Source organism: Trachemys scripta, chromosome 2, assembly GCF_013100865.1.
Source record: "Trachemys scripta elegans isolate TJP31775 chromosome 2, CAS_Tse_1.0, whole genome shotgun sequence".
Classification (NCBI taxonomy): Eukaryota; Metazoa; Chordata; order Testudines; family Emydidae; genus Trachemys; species Trachemys scripta.
The window spans coordinates 237,069,380-237,086,888 of NC_048299.1; the positions used below are offsets into that span (position 1 = coordinate 237,069,380).

Consider the following 17,509-nt stretch of genomic DNA (forward strand, 5'->3'; position numbering starts at 1 on the left):
ACATGTCCGGGAAAAACCGGACGTATGGTAACCCTAATACTGGCCTAAGTTGGCAGTCTGGTAAAACTGAGTTCTGCACTAGTGATAGGTTTGAACCATCAGGGATACAAAGAGAAGGTCACAGGAAAGGATATTTTCCCAGCTCCCAGCATGGCACAAAGCACCTTTCTAGCCATGGAAGGACTTGAGACTGGGTTTTAAAGTTTAGGCACTTATGTATACAGAAAACATATTTAGATTTTTTTTTAAGAAATGTTTGAAATCCATTGTTAATATTTTCCCCTATGAATCCTGTACAGTTGGACTCATGGCAACCCTGACATTAGATTTTACAGGTGGAGGGATTGAAAAGGTTGTCCAAACTTAAAAATAGTGCAAAATAATAATAATGAAAACACTTTGTGTAACATTTCTAAAATATCTGTGCTGTAAACTATTTGACATATACTGAATAAATCATGATGTGGTGCAATATAAAGGTTTTAATGGCTCTCATTTAGGATGATCTGATTAGTCCATTCATAGTTTTGCTATTTGTAAGTAATATGGTCATTCTAGATTCATGCTGATAAAAACCCTTATGTGTAATGGGCAGGCTAAGAAACTTCATTCCATTTCTAGAGATATTACTGGGTTTAGTGATATTTTCCATTTTAAATATAGGACGTCTCTGTAGGACCTGTAATATCTCTGGAAATAGGACAAACTTTTAAAGTCTGCCCATTGTATGTAGCTATCTATCTAGATCAGTTTAACTGCAGTGTCTATTTGTACGTGACAAAACAGTCTGCTTTAATTCATCTGTATGATAGTAGGTTAAGGAGCATCTTTGCAACCTGAGACAAAACTAAATCTAACATAAATGAAATCTGAATGTCTAGTACTTGATCAAAGAAAGTAAATTAACTAGGATAAATGTTTACTGATTGAATATTTAAAGCAACCCGAACTACCATCAGTGAAATTTAATAAGACATTTATTTCCTTCATAATTTTAAGGAGCATGGCATTCATAATTTACAGTTAATTAGGCTGTGATGAATAGTGTAGATCAACACAGTTACATTCATTGGGTAAGATATTTTTCAGACATTCAGTCCAAATCACCTTTTGATTTTAGCACAGGCAGCAAAGGAATTAATTTGCAGTAGCTAATATCTGAATGATTCTAAATCCAAACTAAAATTTCCACATGCAATTTGGTAGTGATGTCAGGCATCACTTCCCAGGAGTAAAGTTCATTAGCATACAGCTGTTAGAGTTTATTATTTAGTATATGGGCAAAATGTCCTTGTCTAGACTACCAACTTATGAGTTCATGAGAAACAACCTCCTTTCGGTTAACCACATACAATAAATTTTAACTAGACAATCACTTTATCTCCTTTCTGGAACATCCAGAGTATAACATCACTTAATAATATAATATTTAGCATAGATGTATTTGGTATCTAATCAGAGATGCACCATTATTCTGTACGAACTCATCCAGCTTTCCTAACAGCAAAAGATCAGCAAGAAATGTGACCTTGTTAAAAGTCAGTTTAACCCTGAGAGAACACTTACCACTTAGACATTTAAATTGGAAAACTAATGAATGCAAAACAAATTAGTGAACTTAAATGACATCGTTTGCAAATGCAAATGATATCTACCAGTCACTTGGCATTAACATACAGATAGAACAGATTTTTCATTCTAAGAATGTAAATGCTCCATTAATTTAGCAAAAGCAGATTCTTTAATGGTTAACTGTGTATGTCAAGCTTTTTAAAACTTATGTATTAAAAAAGTTGCCTGTGGAAATGTCAGAGACAGTCCTGTGGAAGTCAGAGTTACCTTAAACCGGCAATGAGTAAATTGCCTTTTTTCTTTCCAATTATGTTGCTTTCTTTGACTGAATACAATAACATGAGAAATTATTTATAGTGGATGTTTCTTTCATTTTAGGCCACAATAACCAAATATGATATACATTTTAAAGAACAGGACACCCCCTCCCCCCGCTATATTGTGCAAAACCTTGAGTTGTTAATATCAAGCTTTTGAAATCAATTTGCTATATTTATTGCAATAAGAATGGGGGGAAGAAGGGAGGTGCTGGGACCACAAAACTGCTTTACCCAGGGAACTGCACAGTTTTATAACTGATATATTGAGAACTTTGGAAATGAGCCGGTTATGGTTAAGGCCTGCATTTCTTAATATTTTAATAGTTTGGGATCCCATTATAGATATTCTTTACTAGCAGTTTAAATATTTAAGATTACCATTCCAGCTGAGTGCAGATTTAGACGCAAGCTGTAAATAGTGTGGGACTAAATAAGAGAGCTTCATCAAAATCCATGGCTTTCTCACAGCAAGAAATCAAGGTCTCTGGGACTACAGCTGACAGAGCATATACATATATATATATGTTCTTAAGCAAACTATTTAATATGTGTAATAAAAAAAATGACATACCATATATCTTCTGAATGCCCTGTAAATCATCACTAGGTAGTTTGAAGTTGTCTGTTTCCATATACTGGTAAAATGGAGCCATGATTGCAGTGGGGTCATTGGAATGCTCCAAGCCTAGAGCATGCCCCAGTTCATGCACTGCAACTAAAAATAGATCATTTCCTATGGAAACAAAAAGAGGAAATGATTTAGAATAATATGACCAATAAAGTAATACAAATACAGAATCCTGGACACCAAATGACATGTTAGTGGATTCAGATTTTACCAAAAAATCAAGAGCCAACATATGAAAATGAAACATAAGGGGAACATTAGAATAGCAGTAGACTTTTTTTCTTTTAAACAAATGAAGAATTATTATCACTGTATGATGAAAGAGATGTGGTGATTCTTTTATGGATTCAAATGACGGTATTAATCATTGTTCAAATAGCCTTGCAAAGAGTACACGGTGCAAAAACACATTACTAAACACAACAACATTGTCAATCTTTCCAACCACACACTTAACCCAGCAGAAGAGTCTGTCCTATCTCGGGGACTCTCTTTCTGTCCCACCATCCCATGAACACGATACAGTTCTGCGGTGATCTGGAAGCCTACTTTTGTCGTCTCCGACTCAAGGAATATTTTCAACGCACCACTGAACAGTGCACTGACCCACAGGAACCCTCCTACCAACACTACAAGAAGAAGAACTCTGCGTGGTCTCCTCCTGACGAAATGACAGACTGGACTTCTACATAGAGTGCTTCTGCAGACGTGCACAGGCTGAAATTGTGGATAAACAACATCACTTGTCCCATAAACTCAGCCGTACAGAACGCAATGCCATCCACAGCCTCAGAAACAACTCTGACATTATCATCAAAGGGGCTGATAAAGGAGGTGCTGTAGTCATAATTAACAGGTCGGATTATGATCAGGAGGCTGCCAGGCAACTCTCCAAGACCACATTCTACAGGCCACTATCCTCTGATCCCACTGAGGAATACCAAAAGAAATGACACCATCTGCTCAAGAAATTCCCAGCTACAGTACGGGAACAAATCTACATGGACACAACTCCAGAACCCCCACCAGGGGTATTCTATCTGCTACCTAAGATCCATAAACCCGGAAACCCTGGACGCCCCATCATCTCAGGCATTGGCACTCTTACAGCAGGATTATCTGGCTATTTGGACTCTCTCCTCAGACCCTACGCTACCAGCACTCCCAGCTATCTTCGAGACACCGCCGACTTCCTGAGGAAACTACAATGCATTGGTGTTCTTCCTGAAAACACTATCCTGGCCACCATGGAGGTAGAAGCGCTTTACACCAACATTCCACATGAGGATGGACTACAGGCTGTCAGGAACAGTATCCCTGATGAGGCCACAGCACACCAGGTGGCTGAGCTTTGTGACTTTGTCCTCACCCACAACCACTTCAGATTTGAGGACAACTTATACCTTCAAGTCAGTGGCACTGCTATGGGTACCCGCATGGCCCCACAGTATGTCAACATTTTTATGGTTGACTTAGAACAACGCTTCCTCAGCTCTCGTCCCCTAGTGCCCCTCCTCTACTTGCGCTACACTGATGACATCTTCATCATATGGACCCACGGAAAGGAGGCCCTTGAAGAATTCCACCTGGACTTCAACAATTTCCACCCCACCATCAACCTCAGCCTGGATCAGCCCACACAAGAGATCCACTTCCTGGACACTACAGTGCAAATAAGTGATGGTCACATAAACACCACCCTATACCGGAAACCTACTGACCACTATACGTACCTGCATGCCTCCAGCTTCCATCCAAGACACATCACACAATCCATTGTCTACAGCCAAGCCCTAAGATACAACCGAATTTGCTCCAACCCCTCAGATAGAGACAAACTCCCAACAAGGACAATAACAAAACACCACTGGCCATCACATACAGCCCCCAGCTAAAACCTCTCCAGCGCATTATCCACGATCTACAACCTATCCTGGAAAATGATCCCTCACTCTCACAGACCTTGGGAGGCAGGCCAGTCCTCGCTTACAGACAACCCCCCAACCTGAAGCAAATACTCACTAGCAACTACACACCACACCACAGAAACACCAGTCCAGGAACCAATCCCTGTAGCAAACCTCGTTGCCTACTCTGTCCCCATATCTACTCTGGCGACACCATCAGAGGACCCAACCACATCAGCCACACCATCAAGGGCTCATTCACCTGCACTTCCACTAATGTTATATATGCCATCATGTGCCAGCAATGCCCCTCTGCCATGTACATCAGCCAAACCGGACAGTCCCTCCACAAAAGAATAAATGGACACAAATCGGACATCAGGAATGGTAACATACATAAGCCAGTAAGTGAACACTTCAATTTCCCTGGTCATTCTATTATAGATTTAAAAGTCACTATCATTGAACAAAAAAACTTCAGAAACAGACTTCAAAGAGAAACAGCAGAACTAAAATTCATTTGCAAATTTAACACCATTAATCTGGGTTTGAATAGGGACTGGGAGTGGCTGGCTCATTACAGAAGCAGCTTTTCCTCTCCTGGAATTGACACCTCCTCATCTATTATTGGGAGTGGACTACATCCACCCTGATTGAATTGGCCCTGTCAACACTGGTTCTCCACTTGAGAAGTAACTCCCTGCTCTCCATGTGTCAGTATATAATGCCTGCATCTGTAACTTTCACTCTATGCATCTGAAGAAGTGAGGTTTTTACCCACGAAAGCTTATTCCCAAATAAATCTGTTAGTCTTTAAGGTGTCACCAGACTCCTTGTTGTTTTTGTATTACTAAACACAAGTCTTGATAGCCATGGCTAGCTTGCATGCTATTTCGAATTCTAATTGAATCCTATAATGAGACTGAATAAAAGCATTTGCATTGGGAAGTAGGCTTGAGCTTAAAAGGAAAATATTGCTACCATAAGTGGTAAACTTCATAAACTGTATACTACCAATTTAAGACAGGTCCTGCAGAGAATTTTAGTCTCCCAACTGCTTACAGTCAGGCCCCTGCTGATGACCTGTACATGGTGTCCATTTCTGAATCATCCTAAGTGAAATCATTAGGAAGATAAAGAAAGAGGTGGATGTTCCATTATCTCTCTCAAACCAGGATGCTACCTCTATGTATATATTTTACAGTGGGGTCTTAATAGATTCCTCACTGTGTGATCTGTTTACAGAAGTAAGTGGTTATATAAAAATTAGAGCTTTTTATTTTAAGTAGGTCTCGATAATACAATAATATGCAGTATTTTCACTTAGTAAAAAGAAAAGATTAAAATCATTGAATTGACTTGTTGCATATCACTCCTAGATTAACTCAGACAGTGTTATTTACTAGAAAACAAACAGGGCAAGCTCACGTTTTGTTTGTGTATTTTTGAAAATCCACAAAAGAAATCAGAGATGTGTGAACTGATTTCACTTTTTAAAGTCTTTCCCTCTGCATAGCAACATTCCATTTTTATTGCAAAGAGCTGAGAATAATTAGAAATGCTGATCTCTGCAATTATTGCAGCCTTGCTGAAAACTACAAATATGGGCCCTAATTCTGCAATTCCACCACAAAGTATATTGCAGGATCAGGACTATACGTTGTCTATTGTTTAATTATCTCCCCCCGCCCCTCTAATCCCCCATCCACTCAAAAAATTACTCTGTGTTTCTTCATGAGCTTTCTTTTTAAAATAGAGACTTAAACCCTAATTCTGCAAACTTCATTCATGCAACAGACACACTGAAATCAATGAGACTACTTGTGTAAAGTAGTAGTGTTAACTGCCCCTAGTGTCTGGCTTCTTGTAGCAACACCACCACCAACAGAGCCAGAGTAAATGTGAGACGTAAGGGCAAAAAGAGATGTCAGAGGGAAAAGGGACAGCGACGTTAAAGTGCTGCTGCAGCTTTAAGAAGGGTCCTTTGCCGCGGCAGCGCTTTAACATTGCTGCGCCCCGCCATCAGTGGCCCTGCCGGTACAGTCCCTACCAGCAGGGCTGCCGACAGGGGAGGGTGGGAGTGACAAAAGGGGCAGTTACCCAGGGCTGGTGATTTAAAAGGCCGTTGGAGCCTCGGGTGGCGCGGGCCAGGGGCATGGAAGGGCTGGCTGGGGGATGCTGATTCCCCCCAGCCCCACCTCTTCTGCCCAAGGCGCTGGCCCCCATGCCAGGAAGTCTTTGGAGTTACTTTCACCTCTGAATCTAATCAAGATGCAAGACTGGTTTTCAAAACAACATAGCAAAAAAAAACAACAAAAAACACCCAACACACACATATACACGCACACAAATTAGAATGAATAAGAAATATTTCTAAGTATCAAGTTGATAGCACCTTCAGTTTTTCAAATATTGTCTATTACTGCCATGTAAAAATAAACCTTATTCTAAGTACCTATGACAATATGAACACTTGACCTTAAATATCTTCATGATATATGGAGCTATTATAGAATCATAAAATCATAGAAATATAAGTCGGAAAGGGGAGTCAACAAGTCATCTAGTCCAGCCCCCAAACTGTGGCAGAACCAAGTAAATCCAGACCATCCCTGACAGGGGTTTGTTTAAGTTGTTTTTATAAACTTTCAAAGATGGGGCTCCCACAACCTCCCTTGGAAACCTATTCCAGAGCTTAACTACCATTATAGTCAGAAAGCTTTTCCTCCCTTGCGGCAGATTAAGCCCATTACTTCTTGTCCTATCTTCGGTGGGTATGGGGAACAATTGATCACCATCCTCTTTATAAAAACACTTAACGTAGTTGAAGACTATCAGGTCTCCCTTCATTTTTTTTTCTTGAGACTAAACATGCCTAGTTTTTTTAACCTTTCCTCAAAGATCAGGTTTTCTAAAACCTTTTATCATTTTTGTTGATTTCTGCTGGACTCCCACCAGTTTGTCCACACCTTTCCCAAAGTGTGGCACCCAGAATTGTACACAGTGCTTGAGCTGAGGCCTCATAAGTGCCGAGAAGTATGGGACAATTACCTCCTGCGTCTTGTTAATATACCCAGTTAGAATAATAACAACTATACTAATGTAGTAATATATAGTATAATAATATAGTAATAATATAATAACTAGCCAGTTATGCCCCCTTCTAGTTGGGCATGTGATTTTTCCTTCCTACGTGAAGTACTTTGCACTTGTCTTTACTGAATTTGATTTTGTTGAATTCAAACCAATTTTCCAATTTGTCAAGGCCAGGCCAATCCTGTCCTCCAAAGTGCTTGCAAATTCTGCCAGCTTGGTGTCATCTGCATAGTCCCCATTCTGTTATCCAAGTCATTAATGAAAATATTGAATAGTTCTGGACTCAAGATGATCCCTGCAGGACCTCACTGGATATGCCCTCCCAGTCTGACAGAAAACCATTGATAATTACACTTTGAGTATGATCTTTCAAGCAGTTGTGCACCCACCTTATAGTGATTTCATCTAGACGCCATTCACCTACTTAGCTTATGAGAAAGTCATGTAGGACTCTGTCAAAAGCCTTACTAAAATCAAGATATATCACATCTATAGCTTCCCCCGAAGCCACTAGGTCAGGCAAAGAAGGGAATTAGTTTGTTTTGGCATGATTTGTTCTTGAGAAGTTCATGCAGGCTGTTGCTTATAACTAAGGATACGATTTAGTCATGGAGGTCACGGCAGTCATGGATTCTGTGACTTTAACGGACCTCCGGGATTTCTTTGGCTTCAGCTGTCAGGGTCTGAAGCCAGGACCAGAGCCAGGGCTGTGCACTGTCCTCCTCCCCTCACCCCCACAGCTGCCGCCACGCCTGGAGATGGGACTATGTGCCCCTGCCCCGTGGCTGCAGTTGGGGCTGGAGCCCGAGCTGTGCACCCTTTCCATGAAGCTTCAGCTGTGGCCAGAGCTGGGGCTGTACACCCCTCTCCCCCCATGGCTGGAGCAGGGGCTGTGCCCCCCACAAGGGCGGTGGGTTCGAGCTGTCAGTCTACAGCCATGGAGCTCCAGCTATCATTCACCTCCAACCCCCACCTCCCTCCCCGCCCTGCCCACCAATTATTTTTAGTAAAATCACAGACCGGTCATGGGCTCCTGTGAATTTTTGTTTATTGCCTGTGCCCTGTCCATGACTTTTACAAAAAATAACCGTGACAAAATCTTAACCTTACTTATAACTCTATTAGCTTCTTGGTGCTGACAAGCTGATTGTTTAATAATTTGTTCCATTATCTTTTCAGGTATTGAAATTAGGCTGACTGGTGTATAATTCCCCATGTGCTCTCTGTTCCCCTTTTTGAATATCGATACTATATATACCCTTTTCCAGTCCTCAGGGACCTCACCCATCCTCAGGAGTTCTCAAAGATAACTGCTAGTGTTTTTGAGATTGTGTCAGCTAGTTCCTTAAGTTCTCTAGGATAAATTTCATCAAGCTCTGCTGACTTGAATACATCTAACTTATCTGAATAGTCTTTAACCTGCTTTCCTCCCCTATTTTGGCTTGCATTCCTTCGCCCTTGTTGTTAGTAATAATTGTGTTCAGTATGTGGTCACTGTTAAACTTTTTAGTTACGACTGAAGCAAAATAGGCATTAAAATCTCAGCTTTCTTGCTGTCATCAGTTATTAGCTCTCCTTCCTTGCTAAACAGAGGACCAATAGCTTTCCTTTGTCTTTTTCTTGCTCCTCATGTATTTAAAGAACTCTTCTTGCCTGTTACGTCCCTTTACCTTTTATGTAACTCATTTTGTGCCTTAGCTTTTCTGATTTTGTTCCTACATGGTTATGTCATTGTACTCCTCCTTAGAAATTTATCCATGTTTCCACTTTTTGTAGGATTCCTTTTTGATTTTCCGGTCATTAAAGAGGTCCCGGTGGATACAGATTGGCCTTTTACTACTCTTCGTATCTTTCCTTCAAAACAGGATAGTTTATAGTTGTGTCTTTAATACTGTCTCCTGGAGAAACTGCCAGCTTTCCTGAACTAAATTTCCCTTAGATTTTCTTCCCATGGGATCTTACCTACCAGTCCTCTGAATTTGTGAAAGTCTGCTTTTTTGAAATCCGTTGTCCTTATTCTACTGCTCTCCCTCCTTCCTTTCCTTAGAATCATGAAATCTGTCATTTCATGATCGCTTTCACCAAAGTGCCTTCCTCCTTCATATTTGCTAGCAACTCCTCCCTTTTGGTTAGAACAAACTCTAAAATGGATGCTCCCATTAGTTACCTCCCCCACTTTCTGGAACAAAAAGTTGTCCCCAGTTCATTTCAAGAAATTATTAGAAATTTTGTGTTTTGCCATAAAACTTTATCAACAGATGTCCTAAAGTAGTTTAAAACTGAATTTTAGCCAGGTCAAGATTCATTGTTTGTACCCCAGTGCGCACAGGACTTAAGTGGAGATCATAGGGATTTCATTGGAGGCTTCATTCTCAGCCTCTTTTTCCTTTATATAATCATATTTTTTCTAATCTGTAGCCAGGGCCGGCTCCAGGTACCAGCTTAACAAGCGGGTGCTTGGGGCGGCCAAGGGAGGGGGCGGCACCTGCGGCAATTCGGGGGCGGCAGGTCCCTCACTCCCTCTAGGAGCGAAGGACCTGCCGCTGAAATGCCGCTGCCGATTGCAGCTTTTTTTTTTTTCCCAATTACCGCCGCCGATAGCGATTGTGGCTTTTTTTTTTTTTTTTTTTTGCTTGGGGCGGCAGAAATGCTGGAGCCAGCCCTGTCTGTAGCAACAGTTTTTACTTTCATATTCACCCGTTGGCTTGGGGAGCAGACAGTCACTTCCAGAGTCACATAGTCACTGTGACTAGCTGACTAGCTGACGAGAGTGCAAAAGGATAACAGAAGCTCTGCTCTTTCCTCTTCTCCAGGCCAAGTATCACTTTTCAAATGTTTCTAGCCTCAGCCAATCTCAGAAGAGTGTCCCAAATCACCCAACTCCTGACATGCATCAAGTGGAAGCAAGTACTTCAGTCCACTTTATGTTCACTGCCCAACTACTTAGTCCAAGTATTTGCAGGAGGTTGAAGAAAGGCTGCATAGCACATGTTCTCCACTCCAGAGCAATAATATTATTCATCAGCATTGCACGGACTGGAAATATTCCTGCTCTGAGTATGAAAGCCCCCAGATTAACAGTACCAAACCTTTACTTCCAATGTTCTGTTCTCTGAGACCCATCCTGCTCTCACTGCAACTGACTGGAATTTTGCCATTGACTTTACTGTGAACCAGAACAGGATCTTGAGAAGAAATAATACATAGGCCTCAAAGTTTTTCAATAATTAGTGATAATGTAATTAAATTTTACTTGCAATTTCATACCAGAACACACACTGTTCCATGTTAAGTAAAGCACCATCCTGAAAACCTTAATTTTAATAGGAGCAAAAGTTGTCAACAGGCTATGAGTACCTGGGAATTAAAATAAGCAGGTTACATAAGATATATAATCAGTGCAATATTCTTAGTTACATCAACTGTTCTTATCCTACAATCTGTCGCAAAACGTATTTCAGAGATCCAGAATGCATGTGCCCTCTGCCCACTGCAGATTTGGTCTGATATGAACTTTAGCTTTATACTATTGGATGCCCTTCTTTTTGTTTTTTGTTTTTATAGATTTGATTTCATAGGGAAAATAAGAATGTACCTATATGCAAGTGGTTGAGACAAAGTGCTTATTTTTACATGGATACTCTTGTAAGAAATTATATAACATTTTAGGCTTTAAATCTGCTTTACTTTACAAAACAAAAAACTATTCATCATATTACCTCAGTTGCCAAGCAGCGTGTGGGATTTGGGCTTGATGTTTTGGTTTGTTCAAATAGCCACTATTTTTGCAAGCTACATGATAAAACAAGCTTGTGAATATGTGAGCAGCAGATTATTAACAAACCCGATCTCCAGAGACTATTTGAGGAGGGCAGTGAGCTTGCTGGTGTAACAGTCCCTGGATTCATCACCTGGACTTCTTTTTGGAGCAACAGTAAATCGCACCTCTCTTCATGCCCCCAAACTTTACCCAGCTTTCCTGAGCTATCCTGGCAGGATGGCTTGGTCTAGTGTAGAAGGTGACCATAAGCCTTGCTCTTCTCTTTGGTGGATGAAAGTCAACCCTATGGAGATGAGCTCAAAGACTATACATCACTTAAATCCCACCTAAACTCTATTTTAAATATTTAAGTGGTTCATAGGTCTTGCATTGATCCTCTGCATAGTGGGGGAGGGTGTGCATTTTACCCTTATGGGAGTTAGTGCACATTTTTTTATTTTAAAACCCAAAGGAAGTTGAAAACTAAAAAAATTGTATTCGAAAAAGCAGATTATTTGGTAAGGCCTTGGCTACACTTACCCGGTAGTTCGACGGCTGGAAATCGAACTTCTGGGTTCGACTTATCGCGTCTAGTCTGGACGTGATAAGTCGAACCCGGAAGTGCTCGCCGTCGACTGCGGTACTCCAGCTCGCCGAGAGGAGTACCGCGGAGTCGACGGGGGAGCCTGCCTGCCGCGTGTGGACCAAGGTAAGTTCGAACTAATTCGAACTAAGGTACTTCGAACTTCAGCTACGTTATTCACGTAGCTGAAGTTGCGTACCTTAGTTCGAATTAGGGGGGTAGTGTAGACCAAGCCTAAGAGATCATTAATCGAAAGGAAGCCCTATTTTTAAGTGAAATGCCTTATTTTTCATACGCCTACACTGATAATTTCAGATTAAATCCACATTGTGCTGAAAAGTAAATCTGTACAGGAGAGACTTCTACTGCATTCCCAGTATTTACAAAACAACACCCCAAAGTAACGTGTTACCACACTGAAGGATTTTAAAACTCAGAGCACTGTGAACCCAGGTTGGCAACTTTTTCAGCAAATATTATGTGTGCTGACCAGGAACTTGTTTTGATATATTTACTGCTTTAATTTTCATCGTTCGCTTCATTCTCACTATGGAATGATCAGATTACAGTTGCCGAACTCCAGCTGGTTTAGCTTCTGAAAAGCTCACAGTAGGATTCTTGCTTTTACATAGCAACCAGAAAAAATGTTATAAATCTACGGCATTAATGTTTCTGGTTATTTCATCAGACAATGATATCACAGATGTTCTCCCTCTTTATTAGATTAGCTGTTGGACTCTTTTCAGCATTGAGAAATTAAACATGTGTCTGTCTGCGCGCGCGCGCACACCCCCCACCCCCCCCAAGAGTGGCACAAGCAGCAGCAGCAGGTTCACATGGCGTGAAAACGACTCCCATCTTGAATGGTCCCTTGCAAGTCTTCTTTCTTCCACAAGGGTCAGTATGGAAGGATTTAGGCTCTGTAAATCCCTAAACATTGCATCTTCCAACCTCATTTGTGGTTAACTTCATGCTCTGCTTCCTTCAACCTCAGATCAAAACTGTTTCAATTGCTTATAAAACTATTTTGGTAAAACATAGGAAGACTTTCGTGAAAGTTTCACAAGTGTTTTCAATCTAAGATATTGTTTCCAATTATTTGTAACTCAAATTTTTGCCACTCTCAGTGAAATCTGGAAGCCTCAATATTAGTCTTTTTGTGGAAATTGAGTCAAAATGTTTCAGCCATTTTGAAAAAAATCAAGAGTAAATTGACTCCCCTCCCACTTTTCCCATCATGTATATATTTAAAAAAATAATTATTGTTTTAAAAACAGGCCAACAGGTCACTAGTGCAGCTTGAAAATTTGACAGAGAGATTATTTCCCCTGTTGCAGATGTGCCTTTGAGTGATAATTGTTTTTGATTTATTACAGTGATACGAGTTTAGGAAAAAAACATGTTTTACACATATGCACTAGATATTTTAAAGTGATTTCTTAACAGTCTGCCAATGTTCTGTTGGTTTTGCACATGACTGAATCTATTATAAAAGCTCATTAGTATGATTAGTAAAGCTGCATATGAAAAGAGGTAGACATTTGCAAGGAGTTCACCTTCTCCCATAGGTCTATGTGTACTCAGATCTTCTGAATAGAAGGCTAGTGTCCTAACCTGTGGATCATCCTTCCACTCTTTCCTGCCACCTCACTGATTACATTTATTACACCGTGCAGAGCATTCCAGTGCTACCTAGTAAATAGTTCAAGCATGATGGTATTTATTTATTTCTTCATTTTTTATTTCCCAAAAGCTCTGATGCAAAGGTTTTCTCCCATTATCTCTCTACATTGCACAGTCAGAGTCCGAGGACTAGTAAGATTGGTCCTTAAACCAACATCAACCTTCCCAGAAACTGAGAGGTGAAGAAGAGCAGATACCATGAGGGAGTGAAAGCAGAGGTGAAGCAGTGGCTGTGCGCCCCCTGCATTTACAGAGCTTTGGAAGCAATGCACTTGCCTTAGTCTCAATGCGTCGAGGAACCCTCGTTGCGGTGGCACACCTTCAAATTGCTCCTAGTATCAGATCTGGCTTATGTACACTACATAACCCACATGCCACAAATATATAGCTCAATCATCTGGAGTCAAATTGCTTACTACACAGATTAGAAATACAGATCATTACTGTTTAACTCCTGCTATTTTTGTTTGTATATTATGCTTGTAAGAGAAGTAGATCTACAGTCACTGTAAACTTCCAAGATTAGCAGGTGCACTATGTAGAAGAACACTAATTCAACAATGCATTATATTTTATATATTTGCCTGTGAATCAGTTGCAACCATGCTGTAAATCAGGGGTTCTCAAACTGGGGGTCGGGACCCCTGCTGGGTCACGAGGTTATTACATGGGGGGTGGGGGGGTTGTGAGCTGTCAGCCTCCACCCCAAACCCCCTCTTTGCCTCCAGCATTTATAATGGTGTTAAATATATTTAAAAGTGTTTTTCCATTTATAAGGGGGGGGTCGCACTCAGAGGCTTGGTATGTGAAGGGGGTCACCAGTACAAAAGTTTGAGATCCACTGCGGTAAATAGTCCAGAGGTTAACTTCCTCTGTAAGTACTGAACTTTTAAAGTCCCATTTATATTCTGCTGGTAATAAAATCTTTTCAAAGAATAGTTTTTAAAGGTATTTCTTTTATCCCAATAGAGCATAGTGATGGATATCTTTAGAAACTGCAGATTTAAAATAGAACTGGTTGAATTTTTTTATCACAAGTTTGCATATTTATGAGGGGGAACCAAGAAAAAACAAAGGAGATTTTCATGAATTCCCACCTTTCAACAAAATCAGTTTCAAGTTCATGCCTTTAAAAAAGACTTGGAAATCTCATAAAATCGCAAATGACTAAGTAACTAAATAATATTACCTTTGCTCTTGCAGTAGTCTCAGTGCAGCAAGTATTTCAAATACTGTAGCAATCGTATCTAATTATACTCTCCCCCATCTTCTCTCTTCTTTGTTGTTGGTTTTAGTTGTTGCTCTGAGAATGCTAAGCCAAAGAAGTGAGTTTTACACTTCATTCTGAAGGCCCTGAGAATGAATTTATGCTGGGATTGAAGATATGGATATACATATGAAAAGAGCACGCACCATTCAATTCTCTGCTCTCCTGCACTGTTCTGTCTTTGAATATCACTCATGGGAATGAAATGGACAAATTTCCAGTTCCATCAGTATAAGGCTTGGGGAACATGCAAGCAAGAGTTCCTGTGCCTCTGCTAAAATCAAGCTTTTGACTTCAAACCCAACAAATTTAGGCTTGTTTTTACGTCACCCAACTTAAGTACCAAGATGTTAAGACTCTGGCAGTCCTTGTTTTAAAGGGATGACTTTTTTCATTTAATATCCAATCTATCCTACCATTTGGAGAAATATATGTAATTTTTGGCAGAAAGGTCAAAAACTCCTGCTGTCAACCTTCCCAGTGGGTGAAATTCACCCCTACACAAAGGACCAGCATAAGGCAAAAGGATCACTAAAGTCTCCAAAACTAAGCATAAGTGGAATTTAATATGCACACAGGTATTGTGCTTGTCCTATACACTGAACCAAATTTCATCCACTGTTCCTTACTGAGAGTGGTTATGTTAGTCTTCAAATCAAACACCCAAATCATCAAAAACAGGTTTCTCAAACCTGCTCTATGAATGTACTCTGACCGCCAATTGCATATTAGCTAGATTTTTTTTAAAGTTAAAATAAATATGCTCTGATAGATATTATGGCATTTAATATGATCAGTCCTTTTCTTCCATCAGATCTATATTTCCTTAATTTCCTATTCAATTCATATTAAAAAAGTGTCATGATGGAATTGTCTGTATTTTTCTTCCACCTTGGACAAAAGATAGGAAAACCTGGAATTTAGCTTCATAACAGGCAAAGTGTTTAGAAAAAAAAACATTAAAAAATACTCTGATCTGAAAAATAGATACATTTTCTAAGTCTGCTGACTTCAGAGAAAATGGTACAAATATCTATAATATTCTAAAATCTAGGCAAATAAATTGGATGACAAATCTATTACTTTTGTTTTCATTGTTTTATAATTTATTAATGTATTGAATGGTGTGATCTGGTTAAATGTACATGCTAAATTTGTGCCTGCCAAAGACATGTGAGCTCATGAAACTAAGATTTTTTTTTAAACAAATGCTGTAATACATTTGTACAAATGGGTTCATTTTCCCATGTCTGTACTGGATGCTTACATAAACTATTCTATTTAAAAAAGGGATAACACAGGCCAAGATTCTGAAAAATAGGCAACTAAGGGCATGTCTATACATAAAAGCTGTATCACTTTAACTCTGCTAATATAGTTCAAGTGGTTCAGCCTCCTTAGTATGGATGCAGATCTTCCAGGATAAAGGGGCTTAAACCATACATTGCATTCCCATATGAGAAAGGCAATGAACTATGCTGGTATAAGGCACCTTTAAATCAATAGAACTGTGTCCATGGTAGTGGTTGTATAATGATGACAGACCCAGTTGCCATTGGGCAGGATCGAACCTGAGACCTCGGAAGCTTAGTGTACGAGTCTCTATTGCATGAGCTAAAATCCAGATGGCTCTTAGCAAAGATAGCACAATGGTTCTCAACCAGGGTATATGTACTGCTGGGGGTACGCAGAGGTCTTCCAGTGGGTACATCAACGCATCTAGATATTTGCCTAGTTTTATAACAGGCTACATAAAAAGCACTAGTGAAGTCAGTACAAACTAAAATTGCATACAGACAATTACTTGCTTATACTGCTCTATATTCTTTACACTGAAATGTAAGTATAATATTCATTTTCCAATTAATTTAAGTATTTATAATTATATGGTAAAAATGAGAAAGTAAGCAATTTTTCAGTAATAGTGTGATGGAACACTTTTATCTTTTTATGTCTGATTTTTTTAAGCAAGTAGTTGAAACTTGGGGTATGCAAGACAAATCAGACTCCTGAAAGGGGTACAGTAGTCTGGAAAGGTTGAGAACCACTGCTGTAGCAGACTCATCAATCTCTAGATGGTCTAGGTGTCACCAGAGGGGGACAGCACCACACCAAACAGGCATGGGTTACAGTTGAACCGATAAAACTATTTAAGTAAAAATCATGCCTCCAACTTAAATAGTTTTATCAGTACAAAATCTGTGTGTGGGTCAGGCCTAAATGTTGGCTTCTAAGACTATATTTAGGTTTCAAACTTAGGGCTTGATCCTACACTCATTTAAGTCAGAGGCAAAGCTCCCATTCACTTTAAGAATGCAGGATCATGGCCTAAACGACCTGATATTCAAAAGTACTGTGCAATCATGAATGATCTGACCAGGAGTTCGGAGCATGCACACTAGCAAACCATGAAAGGAATAGAAATAATGCGGAAAAAGTGTTTTTCCAATTACCTTGTTCTGATCTCCCTGCTCTGATCTTTTCCCTAAACTGCTGGTTTACTACTAGATATTGTCAGGCAGTGATGCTAGGTGCTCAGAACTTTTGAAAGGTGAGCCCCTTGAAAGTCAAGCCCTGGTATCAATCAGAAAGCTTGAGCCCTGCCAGGATCTCAGAGAAGTTATGGGTTTGTGGTGCTAAACCTAATGCTCATACCAAACAGGAACAAACAGGGCCGGTGCAAGGAAGTTTCG

General features: G+C 40.0%; 1 protein-coding gene across 3 annotated transcripts in view; it reads right to left on the reverse strand.

Annotated features, from left to right (window-relative positions):
• The window catches only part of MMP16 (matrix metallopeptidase 16), a 252,256-nt gene that overhangs the window by 71,406 nt on the left and 163,341 nt on the right, over nt 1-17,509 (reverse strand). For all 3 annotated transcript variants that reach the window (XM_034763231.1, XM_034763230.1, XM_034763232.1), the window contains one exon: nt 2,464-2,625. In XM_034763231.1, the coding sequence (XP_034619122.1) occupies nt 2,464-2,625 (162 nt within the window). The remainder of the gene's footprint in view (nt 1-2,463; nt 2,626-17,509) is intronic.